Source organism: Aquarana catesbeiana, linkage group LG04 (assembly GCF_042186555.1).
Source record: "Aquarana catesbeiana isolate 2022-GZ linkage group LG04, ASM4218655v1, whole genome shotgun sequence".
Lineage (NCBI taxonomy): Eukaryota > Metazoa > Chordata > Amphibia > Anura > Ranidae > Aquarana > Aquarana catesbeiana.
In genome coordinates, this window is record NC_133327.1 from 644,660,907 (window position 1) to 644,673,936 (window position 13,030).

General features: G+C 45.7%; 1 protein-coding gene across 1 annotated transcript in view; it reads right to left on the minus strand.

Moving 5' to 3' along the window:
* Window positions 1-866: 866 nt before the first annotated feature.
* UBR2 (ubiquitin protein ligase E3 component n-recognin 2) overlaps window positions 867-13,030 on the minus strand; it is a gene marked incomplete in the record, with an annotated part of 138,529 nt that continues 126,365 nt past the window's right edge. Inside the window, 2 exon segments of the mRNA XM_073628435.1 lie at window positions 867-5,198; window positions 7,101-7,202. Of these exon segments, the coding sequence (XP_073484536.1) occupies window positions 5,057-5,198; window positions 7,101-7,202 (244 nt within the window).

Sequence of the window (13,030 nt, forward strand, 5' to 3'; positions counted from 1 at the left end):
TGGATAAGTTGTGTAGCTTTGTTTTTTTTTTTTTTTTTTATACATATATTACATTCAAATATTACAAGGATTTAAACGTATATTAAAGAATTCAAAGTCTTTCAGGCTGAATTCCATTCATACATATTTTTACATGAAAATTTCTACATGAAACATCAATACATGCTTCAAGAAAGGAACATCTCGAATATTGCATGGACTGAAGAAAAAACAAGAGTTGGAAAAAATAAGGGGAGGCCTATTTGATACGACAAAAAAAGTTTAAGGGTCAGCCCACTTAGAACGTATATTTCACTTCTGGGTGGTGTCTGGGGGAGGGGGTCTGAATCACTTAGTGGCTTTCCCAAATCACAAAGGGAATTTAGATATAAGATCTGCCCAACAAAAGTTTACTCTGGCTGCCTCAAAGTTTTCATATTCTTGCTAAAGTCCCTTTGTAATGGGTGTCAGGTGGGCGGAGCTGGGAACCTTTGCAGAAAATTACTACACAATCTCAGAGATACAGGAAGCCTGTATGATTTGGTTTAGTAGCACCTTACCAAAACATGCATCTGTTGCCAAAGGGCCTGGAACCACTAAAGAATACAGCCACAGATTCATTAGGATGTAGTAACATATAAAGGTATATTACAATATACTCTGAGGCATTGTCCCTTTTTCGCCTTTAAGAGTTCCCTCTTTTCAAATGAACTGACAGGTTCTTTTTAAGCCACAGAGTGGCTGCCACCACATGTGCAAGAAATCCCAGCTAAACAAATGTAAGAAAACGAGAACCTCCGTCTACAAGTCACACAATCAAATGACTATCTTCCAAAACATTCACAGCTAGATCACCAATGTGCCAAATTTAGGGTGGAAGTAGATGGAAGATTGTAAAGTTAAAAAAAAAACATTCAATTTCTCATAAAAGTTTTCTGTTAACTAAAGTCACTGCTCCGAAGATTGATCTACATCAATTTGATACCCCTGCTACAAAACCATAAAATGTACCAGTGTTATACACACAAGCGTGAAAACTAAGTATAAAAAAAGTGTATGGGTGCTGGGTATCAATAATTATCCCCGATGCAAATGTATAATAAAAATGTAAATACCAAAAAAAATAAATACATAAAAAAGGAGAAACTTATATTGCACACCAAAATATAAATATTAAAACGTCCGTTTAGCAATCCAACATATGTGTCACATTCCACCAGTGTTGATAGTGGTATATCCAATGTTTATTTTGGTGTGCAATAAAAATGTCTCCTTTTACTGGTCTTTAAATATTGGCAATTTATATTTTTATCATACAATTGCACCGGGGATAATTAGGATACCCAGCTCCCATACACTTAAATACTTAAAGTGTTGCCAAACCTAGGACCCTGCATTCACTATATCTGGTCTCCCACAGTACATAAAAGATGGAAATGCAATTATTTTGGTAAATATAAACTGCTAAATACCTTTTCTCATCTGCAGTATATAGCAGTCTTGTGACTTCTCCCAGTGCCTGATTAAAGCTTGTAGGAGGAGTTTTCACACTGCACTGGCTGTCCGATCAGGATACAGGGCCCCTGACCCTCTGTCTGGACAGTACTAATTGGCCCTGTGCGGATCACATGCACTCTCCCAAGAAATAAAAAAACTCTCTAGCAAAACACAACAAACGGAGCATGTGCAGCCTGACTCCAGTAACTGTCTTTTCCAGACCGGTTTGTGAATCAGTGGAAGAAGGGGAGGATAAGAGAAGACAGGATCAAACAGCCTTTTTATACAATGCAGAGGATTAACCCCTTAGGTTCCACTGTGACTATAACAAGCATGCTTTACTGCATATACAGACTGATTTTACTGTTGTTGGTTTAGTAATTGAATTCTCATAAAAGTCACTACAGAAAGTGAATTGGTGTACTGTGTGCTATCCTGGTCAAAACTGTTGCAAACATGAGTATTAAAGCTAAACTATAATGTAGTTCAGTGATATGTATTATAATGAAGGCCTAATTTCAAACCACAGGTGTGAGTAGATTATTACAGACATTTCCTGTCTAAAAAATGGCAAAATGTCTCATGGACCATGACTGCATGGTCATAAGGATCCTGGAACTTCATTATACAAGTATTATACGGCCAAAACATTTTGGACACCGGACCATCGCACCAACACTATATGGTCAAACGTTATGAGGCTATCCCCTTAAAACTGAGCTCAGGTGTTTCCAGTGAACAGATATTTTCACTTTCTGCTATAAAACATATCCAATAAAAAAAATGTAAAAAAAATCTAATTTCTTCATAAATTTAGGCCAATATGTATTCTGCTACGTTTTTGGTGAAAAAAAAAATCCCAATAAGTGTATATTGATTGGTTTGTGTAAAAGTTATAGCATCTACAAACTATGGGATATATACTGGAATTTTTTTATACTAGTAATGGTGGCAATCGGCGACCTATAGTGGGACTGCGATATTGCAGCAGAAATTCTGCCACTGACTTTTATGGGAACCAGTGACAGCAAAAGTGATCAGTGCTAAAAAATATGCACTGTCACTCTACTGACACTGGCTGGGAAGGGGTTAAACATCTAGGGCGATCAAAGGGTTAAATGTGTGCCTAGCCCGTGTTTTTGTGTGCTGCTTTTACTAAGGGATGTGATGGATTTTGGAAAATCCATCACATCTCTGCTGTCAGGACGGAGCTCTGCATTGTTTATAAATGCATAGCTCCTCCGTTCAGCCGCTCTCGAAGATCAGTGGGTGTCGACGGAAAATCCATTGGCTGGCATCCGCTGATCGGCTTCTGCTGTGACTAATCACAGCAGAAGTAGAGCGCGCCCTACCTGGAAGTGCAGAATCACGTATATATGTGTGATTCTGCACAGACTAGATGCCCTGTAGCAGTCTGTTATTCAATCTTTGCATATATACACACACTCACATTAAAAAAAGTATTAACCCTTTAACGTCCTGGAAAAAAATAAGCAGTCAAAACTTTTAGAGACACTTTACCTGAATTTCCCTTCAAATAAATTATTTGGGGCCTCTGCATGTATTACTCCATTACATTTAATTCAGCCCTTTGTCCAATGGTCTACAGAGGTTATCAGAAATTAAAATTATTCCTTGATGAATTCTATTCTTGCTGTCATCTGCGGAGGCCTGTGCGACCAAAGAAAACCCATGCTGAAAAAGAGTAGAGGAGCCCTATATAATCCAGAAGAATGACTTGAACTGCTAATTTTACCTTGTACTGTTCAAAATCAGTGGCAATCATATGCTGACGAAAGACAAGGGCGTCTTAATGCTAGATTTCACCTTCTCTCATCTATAATTTGAGCATTCCATCATAGGAAATCCTGGGAGCTGACAGAGTCGGCAATCTATTTTACTGCACTGAGAAGTTCCTGAACAAACATGAAAGTTCAAAGAACTGGACGTCCCTAATTTAATGAAGAATACTCCTTCTGGCAGCCTAAATTACAAGCAAAGGCATCAGTTAACTAAGCACAATTTTCAGCATAGGGAGATGTAAAAGACAATTCCGCTCAGTATTAAAAGTTCAGTCCCCATTTCTCCTTACTTGTAAGGCGGCAATCATCGATACTGTCTGTAACATAAGTGTGATCTCCTCTGCTGCAACATCTATTTTATAATTATAAAGGACGGGTATACTTTTAATAAAAATACAACAGTCCACCCTCTTTAGCCTCCTAACCAAGAAACCACCCAACCAGTTGCTTACTTACCTCTCTGCACAACAGTCACAGACCCTCTCTGTGCCACATTCGACTTCAAGCTGGCCACACCTGAGCAAGTGAGCCCCCATAGATTTAATAGAGTCATACTCTGAGTTTCTCCAGTCATGGAGCTAAAGATGATTTTGGCCCAGAAGAGGTACACTGTATGGCCAAAATAAATGGAGAACCTTTCAAAAATTTATCTCAGGAGAGGTGGAGGGCATGGTTTATGCTACAGTACACAAAGATATTTTAAACAATTGTATGATTCCAACCTTCTGGCCACAGTATGGGGAAGGTCCTTTTTTCTTCTCCAGCTTCATAAAGACATGGTTTGAGCAGTTTGCTCTGGAGTATCTTGGGTGGCCTGCACAGAGCCCTCATCTCAACCTCACAGAATACCTTCAGGGTGAATTGGACTGTCAATCACGAGCCATGTCTTCTTGTCTAACATCAGTACCTGACCATACAAATGTTCTTTTGGCTAAATGGGCACACATTTCCACAGACACGCCCCAAATTCTTATGGAAAACCTTCACAGAAGAGTAGAGGATATTATAACCTCACAGAAGTGGGGAGCAATGCCATAATAAAGCCCATGCTTTTGGAATGGAAGGTCCACCGAGTTTGTATAGGTGTGATGGTCAACGCCCTGAAACTTTTGCGAAAGTAGCTGGGTGGTAGGTTTATAGGCAAGTCAAGGAGAGCCAGGTAACATGGACTAGTGGCACTGGTTACTAAAGGTGGACTTGTTCTTCAAGCAAGCTGGTCGTCCTATTCTGTTGCTAGAAGTTTACTCTTGTGGGACTAGAGCATGTGGGAGGAATTCTGACAAAGTTTTTCTACTTGGATCAGAATGTGGCTGCAATAGCAGCAGATAGTGTAAACACGATTGTGTTCATTAGCAATAAAAACAGAATTTTCACCGATGAGTGGAAATATAATTTACATACATTTTGACATCTCCAGAATTTTTTGCTTTTCCCTTGACAATGTTTGAAAATTTAAATACAGATTAACTACTGACACTAAAGATAGACCAGCAACATGAAATGCTCAGCTTGAGCGCTACGACTTCCATTTGTCCCTCTCTCTATTCAGGCCCTACATTACATGAGTGTAAGCTGAGAAATCCTAATAAGATGACCTTTGTAGTGTTTCTGGGGGGGAAAAAAAAACTCTGCTTTATTCCTTGGACTTGACAATGAAATATAAATTAAAGGTCTGAGCTGTTTATACATATGACATATCAGTCACATTAATTTTCTTATAGAAAATGAGACTGCTAAAAAATAAAAAATAAAAAGTCAAAAATGAAAAGGAGCCTGCATTATAAATGTTGCCATTCAATGCCCGCTAACGTCTGATTGGCTTCCTGTGCATGTCCGATCTCCTCTGTAATGCTGTGCTGCTGCCAGAGTTTCTGGATCTTCTTGAAACGCTCCTTGCAGAGGTGAAGGGGGTTCCCCCGTCTAGACAAACACAAGACAGTTCGGTTAGCACAAGCACTGACTATTGTTTATACGACTCTCTCCAAAAATGTAACTGCAGTGTTAATAATACAATACCATTTTATAGCACTTTTTCGCTAGGTACAACAAATAATTACATTTTACTTGTCTGGTGTTTTTATTTTGTCTCTTGCACCCCTTAATGATTTAAGAATGTAAAATAAACTGGACCAAAGCTGTCCTCTAGTTGATAAAGGCTACACTTTCTTACATAGTTTTGCAGCTGTATACCTCAGGAAATGTTTTATAGGCTACTGTTATAACAGTAAAGCAGAAATTCAAGGGGTTGTAAACCCTCTTATTTAAGAAAATAACAAAACATGCTCTACTTACCTGCTCTGTACAAACGTTTTGCACAAAGCAGCCCCAATAACTCTTCTTGTGGGGTGCCCCGCTGGCACTCCAGTCCACTTCTCTTCATTGGGTGCTCCCGGAGAGACGCCTTCCCTGGGGGCACCCGTGCTGGCTCGCGCCCGAGTCCCACTACTGCATCCAATGACACAGACAGCAGGACTCAGCCCTTCCCCCTAGTCACTGGATTTGATTGAAATCAGTGGGAGCCAATGGTTCCTGCTGCTACCAGGTTTTCCATTGAGGAGAGAGTCAGCGGCTAGAGCTGCTGCGCTCGTGCATATCGCTGAATCAGATCGGGCTCAGGTAAGAAAAAGCGGGGGGTCTGAAGGGAGCCGCCACAGCACAGAAGGTTTTTTTTTTTTACCTTAATGCATAGAATGCATTAATATGCAAATCCTTGAGGCGTTGCAACCACTTTCAGGTAAAATTAGTTAAAAGCCCATTACATGATAAAAAAGAGCTGTTTTTGCTGCCAATAAATGCCTTCAGTCTTCATACCTCAATGACGACAATCATCATTACACCCACTTCCTCTGAGCAGAGAGCTGTCATGAACCTGCCCCCTGAAGCGACTTAATCATGTGGCTTAGGGTATTACTGCAGTGAACAGTGCTCATGCGTCATTACATGAGCGCCTTTGCAGCAGCAGGGTCTACCCACTGCTGTCACCGATGGTTATGATGTCATCAAACTGGCCAAAAGACTCTTGGAAAGTAGGTGAGTATATCACCAAATCCAAAAGGCGATTGATGGACTCGTGGCACACAACTGGGATCAAGTTGTGTATAGCAGATCTATCATTTGCCCATGCAGGGCAAAGAAAAAGGGTAATTTAATCTTAATACCAGCAAACTCTGACCTTTCCTCATTCCCACATCGCTTTGGCTGTTGACCAGGAGGAAAAAGCCCTGTTTAAGCTCCAACTCGACTAGTAGGAGGTAACATAAGGCTATCTCTCTCACGCTCTCTTGTGATGAGATCACTCTGCAATAAAAACCCTTGGACGGCATTTGATGATCCTTGGTGTGCTGGCGAATATGTGCGTTTAACATAAAGCTATAGACCTACTTTCCCGGCCCCCAAATGACAATACTAGGCCAATCAATTCCAGTTTGCTGATCAGAACAGAGAGGGAAGCAGCAAAAAAATGCTATGGGCTCTCTACAAAACAACTCGCACAGCCTACATATATGGACCCATCTGGACTGTTGGTTTAAACTGCCATGTTCCCTCTGGTGCTTGGTAGGTGCCAACAGAACAACCACAATCTGCTCATTATAGTGACAGATGCCAGGCGCTAAAGGAAATAAACTGTATCACAGAGTATACACATTTGTGGGTTTCACCTAGTTATCCAATATGATGCCAAAGCCAGCAATATATGATGCAGATTGAAAGGTTATAATACAGATAAAAACAAAGTTTCAGCATGAAGTTTACACAACCTTTGTGAGCTACTTTATGAAGAACCACCACAGTGGTGTATGGTGAGATACCATTAAAACATACCGGAGTCCTTGGTCTGTCTCTCCATAGTCGTCAAGATACGGAGGAGCATAGAAGCAGCCCTTTGTTTTCCCAGCCAAGAAGAGGACCTGACATTCTCTTACTCTGTACAGAGACCATTAAAAAAAAAAATCAATCAAAACAGTGAATTAATGCATGTTGACATTAAAGAGGAGGTCCACCTAAAAAAAAAAAAAAAAAAAATTTAAAAGCCAGCAGCTACAAAATACTGCAGCTGCTGACTTTTAATAAATGGACACTTACCTGCCCCAGGGTCCAGCGATGTCGGCAGCCAAAGCCGATTGGCTCTCGGCTGCTGCCGCCATCCTCGGTGAGGGATTCAGGAAGTGAAGCGTTGCGGAGAGGGAGTGGATGCAAATACTTGTATTATACAGGTACCTGCACCCCCCTCCCCCCTGAAAGGTGCCAAATGTGACACCGGAGGGGTGGAGGGTTGCGAAAGGCGGAGGTTCCATTTTTGTGTGGAACTCCGCTTTAACGTTTATTTAGGTACAATGCCAACATATTTTACAGCACCAAAGGTGATTTAAGTGCAGTTCGGCATTACAAGGCTGGGGAAGCACCAGAAACTGCAAAATAACAAACAGTTTTCATTGAGCAGCCACATCTTGTGTGCCTTAAAGAACAAACGGGTGGATTTACTAAAACTGGAGAGTGCAAAATCTGGTGCAGCTCTGCAGGGTAGCCAATCAGCTGCTAATGTCAGCTTGTTCAATTAAGCTTTTACAAAAAAAAAAAAAGATTTTTGACTTACCGCAAAATCCGTTTCTCATTTGTTCATTGACAGACACGGCGCTTCCTTATTCAGAACCATAGGGTTATATCGCCCCCCTACAGGAGTAGGACACCATACAGAAAAAAGTCTTGGTTACACCCATGGGTAGTCCTAAGTGATATACACCCCACTCTCTGCTATAGGCCTTCAGTTTTGTCACAAGCAGTGTCAGAAGCATTAAAAACTCCATAGAGGGGTGGGTGCTGTATCTGTCAATGAACTCAGAGAAACGGATTTTACAGTAAGTCAAAAATCCTATTTTCTCATTCGTTCATTGACAGACACAACACTTCCTTATTCAGAACCATAAGGATGTCCCAAAGCAGTCCCAAACATGAGGGGTGGGGCAGCCAACAAAAAAACAGGCCAACCAGACAACCCGGAGCTCAATGAGAACAACTGGAGCCCAACCTGAACAGCAAGAAAACCCCTTCATGAGGGAAAAACCCTCTAGACAGCAGCCCGCAGAACCTTGCGGCCAAAAGCCATCTGCAGATGCCAGCACATCCACTTTGTAAAATTTTGTGAAAGTGTGCACCGACCAGGTGGCTGCATTGTACACTTGTGTCACTGACGCCTGATAACGCAAGGCCCAGGAGGGACTCAGCGCCCGAGTAGAGTAGGGAGGGTAGGGAGGAACCCAACCCCTGACCGAATAGGCATGAGTCACCATCTGTCTGATCCATCTAGAAATGGTCGCCGTGGAAGCAGACAGCCCCTCTTTTGGCCCGTCCGCGATAACGAACAGGGAGTATGACACCCTGATCGCCCGAACCGCATCCAAGGTGTGTAAGGCAAATTCCCTCAGATGTTGCGGCCTGGGACACAGGGAAGGCAACACAATGTCTTAATTTAAATGGAAATCAGAAACAACCTTTGGAAGGAATGAAGGACAGGGACGAAAGACCACCTTGTCCTTCTGAATCACCAGGTAGGATAGCGCCGCCAATCCCGACACCCTGCGAGCAGAAGTGATCGCCACCAAGAAGGCCACCTTCTGTGACAGAGTGAGCAAGGAAATTTCCCAAATATTTTCAAACGGAGGCTTCTGTAGAAACAAAAGCACCAGATTCAAGTCCCACGGTGACATGGGAGATCGCACCGGTGGAACCACATGTCGCAACCCCCTGAATGAAGGTACACACCAGGGGGTGCAAAGCCAGGGGGCATTGAAAGAAAACTGCCAAAGCCGACACCTGGTCCTTGATAGTACTCAAGGCCAAATTCTTTTTAACGCCCCTCTGAAGAAAAATCAAATTCCTAGCCACCGAAAAGGAATGTGGGTGAAACCCCACTAACTCATACCATGAAATGTATGCTTTCCACATCCGATGATATACCTTCCTGGAAGTAGACTTCCTAGCTTTGAGTAGTGTGGAATCACCGACGCAGGTAAGCCTCTATCCTTCCAACACCTGGCTTTCAACAGCCAGGTCGTTAAAGCCAGCAACGGTAAAGCAGGGTGGAAGATCGGCCCTTGGGACAGCAGATCCTCCCTGAGAGGCAGCCACCAGACGCACCAGGTCAGCGTACCAGGACCGATGAGGCCAGTCCGGCGCCACTAGAATGATAGGATTTCCTTCGGCCTCAATCCAGTCCTCTTCTCTTCCTGCGTAACAGCTGAGGCAGACGCTTGAGAGGAGGAAAGGCGCAGATCAGACGATACTGGCCCCACGGAGCCACCAGAGCGTCTGAGGCATCTGCCAGAGGGTCCCGAGACCTGGCCACAAACCTCTGCACCTTCCTGTTGACCCGGGATGCCATCAGATCTACCTCTGGAGAGCCCCAACGCAGACATATCTGTTGAAATACCTCCTAATGAAGGGACCACTCCTCTTGGTCCAACACTTGTCGACTGAGGTAATCCGCCTTCCAGTTGTCCACCCCCGGAATGGGGACGGCGGAGATGGCCGGGATGAAATGCTCTGCACAACGGAGAATGCCGGATACTTCCAGGCCCGCTAACATACTCCTTGTTCCTCCCTGGTGGTTGACATAAGCCACCGCCATGGCACTGTCTGACTGGATCCGTATCGGGAGCCCCTGAAGTCTTTCCGTCCAATGATTCAGACAGAGTCTGATCACCCGGAGTTCCAAGACGTTGATAGGTAGCCTGGATTCTTCCAGTGTCCAGAGACCCTGAGCAGAGCTCAGGCCCAGGACTCCCAGCGACCCCTCCCTACCCGGAAAGGCTGGCATCAGTGGTGACCAACGTCCAGTACAGAGGGAGAAAGGATTTCCCCTGCTGAAGAGCCGGGGAACTAAGCCACCAGATCAGGGACCCTTTGGTTCCTTGGCTCAGCCGAATCTAACTGTCCAGAGACCGTGGACATTTGACCCATTTTAACAAGATCTCCTTTTGCATGGGTCTAGTATGTACCTGAGCAAACGGGACCACCTCGAACGTAGACATTATCAGGCCTAGCACACGCATGCAAGTCCGCAGGGAGACCCACCTGCTGGAGAGCAGTAAGCGGGTTGCTGCCTGTAACTTCTGGAGTTCGTCCTGCGGAAGGAACACTCTGGCCAGAGCGGAATCCAGAGTCAGACTCAGATAAACCAATTTCTGAACTGGAATCAGCGCAGACTTTTTGTAATTTTTCAGCCACCCAAAATCTGCCAGTCTGAATAGGAATCTCCACGATGCCCCTCAGGGTTGCTGGGGACTCTGCTCGCAGCAGAAGGTCGTCCAGGTAGCCCAGAACAGCAATTCCCCACTGGCGCGGCAGCGCCAGAACCCGGGGCCAACACCTTGGTGAAGACCCGAAGAGCGGAGGCGAGATCAAAGGGTAACGCCGCAAACTGATAATGCTCCTCTCCCCATAGCAAAACGGAGGAACCGCTGGCGTTGTGCACATATCGGAATGTGCAGGTAGGCATCCTTGATGGTCGATGAAAAGTCCCCTTGATGAAGAGATGCCACCACGGAGCGAATGGACTCCATTCTGAACTTCCGCACCTGTACAAAGCGGTTCAGGGCCTTGAGGGCCAGAATCAGACGTACCGCGTACCCGGTTTTTGGGGGTAGTAAACAGGTTTGAATAAAAATCCTGGAAATGTTCCAACACCGAAACCAGGATAATCAAACTTTGAAGCAACAGGCCTTGTAGCGCGCCCCGGAGGGCTAACAAATGGTCCGGAGACAGACGCAGATTGGATGGAAAAAAATCTGCTTGGGGGACAAGACTGGAACTCGATCCTGCAAACAATCACTTCCTGGACCCACGTGTCGTTTATCAGAGAGGTCAACGGGCCTGGAAACCAGCGAAGACGTCCCCCCACCCGGACTGTGGGTTAGGGCGTCCCTTCATGCCGATGGAGCCTTATCTGGGGGTCTGGAGAACCCCGCTCTCGGTTTGCCCAACCAGGATCGCTTGGAACCTCCCAAGGGGGGGCTTGAAAGACTGAGCCTTTATCAGTGGACCTTGAGGGACGAAAAAACTTTCTGTGTGCCGAGAAGGAAGGACCACGCTTGCGACGTGGCTCCTTCCCCTTTTTTGACTGTGAAAAGTACTCTTCCCCCCACCCATGACATTCCTTAATGATATCATCCAGAGTGGCCCCAAACAAACGATGGCCTTGAAAAGGCAGATCAGCTAGGGCTTTTTTAGAGGCCTGGTCCGCAGTCCAACACTTCAGCCACAAACCCCTGCAGAAGCACTAAGACAGCTTAGAAAGCAAGGGAGCTGCGTCCAAAGAGGCATTGCAGACAAACTGCAGCCCCTGAACCCACTGGTCCGCCAATTCAGTGAAGGCAGGAGGAAACTGATCACCCTCCAAATCGTGGCGCAACAGCTTCGCCCACTCTGTCAGCGTTTGAGACACCAGGGCAATGGCCAGGACCAGCGGAAGCGCCGAACCCGCAATAGTGAACATAGTGCAGCTCAAAGACTCTGCCCTCTTGTCAGCCAGATCTTTAAAAGCCAGAGAGTCTTCAACCGGAATCATGGTAGTTTTGTTCAATCGAGAGACTGGAGGATCCACCACAGGTGGAGTTGTCCAATTCTTGAGAAGACCCTTCTCAAAAGGATAATTCACAGCGAAGCACTTTGGGGCTGAAAAGGGACGTTTTGGACGCTCCCATTCCTTATAGACAAACTTGTCAAAAAAAGGAGAGATAAGGGAACACTTTTGCCGCGTGAGATGGCTTGTGAGTGCCAAATAGGATCGGCAACTCCACCGCAGCCGCATCCCTCCATTTTTAAAATTTCCCACACAGATGCAATCAGTGCGTCCACCAGCGCCTTTTAGTGGGCAGCCAACGGTGCAGAGGAATCATCCACACCATCCAAAAAATCTAGGAGCGGGGCCCCAGACCCAGCAGGGTGGGCCCTGTCCACGGAAGCCTAATCAGATTCAGGATCTGACAAGACAAATGAAGCAGGGGAAGGCAGGGGATGCTTCACGCTAGTCCGCCGCCCAAGAGCCACTTCCACCCAGGAATCAAAGGACTCCAGGGCTGCCGTCAGTGCGTCAACGGATGGCTGGGATCCAGAGGGACCTGCAGCCTCTGATAGGGGGTCAGGTGGGGAAACATGCTCCTGAAACTCCACACCAAGAGCGACCACTGCAAAGGGACACCTCCCATGCCAACATTGGTACCAGGACACCCCACAGCCTGCAGCAGAGAGGGGAAGGGACCTCATCAGACTCGCTATCCCACCAGCGCAGCGATTGCTGCCACACGTGGCGTCCGAGGAAGAGGATAACACAGGAGTGAGCACCGGGTTAAAGGGAGGAGCTTCCACCTGTTAAAAATGCGATCTGGACTACACAATAATGGCCGCCGCTGCCTGAGCACAAAAACCACCAAATCATGGCCGCCGAGCTACACAAACATGGCCGCCAGCCATAAGAAGTCAGCAGGCACTAGGGGGAAAAGACGCTGGCTACAGCAAAATGGCCACACTACACGAGGCTGACACAGACCCCAGGAAAGCCCCTGAAAGAGAGAATGTGGGCACCGGACCACCCAGTGCCTCCCCCCCCCCTAGTAAGCACTGCACCTGGTGGCGCGCACCCCCTGTCCACAGTACTCAACCCCACCCCGCAGGATCCATCCTGGCACCACCCTACCCAATATAGATTAGGGATGGGGAAAGGGGGGCTACCAGGGGACCTCCAGGGACCATCCACC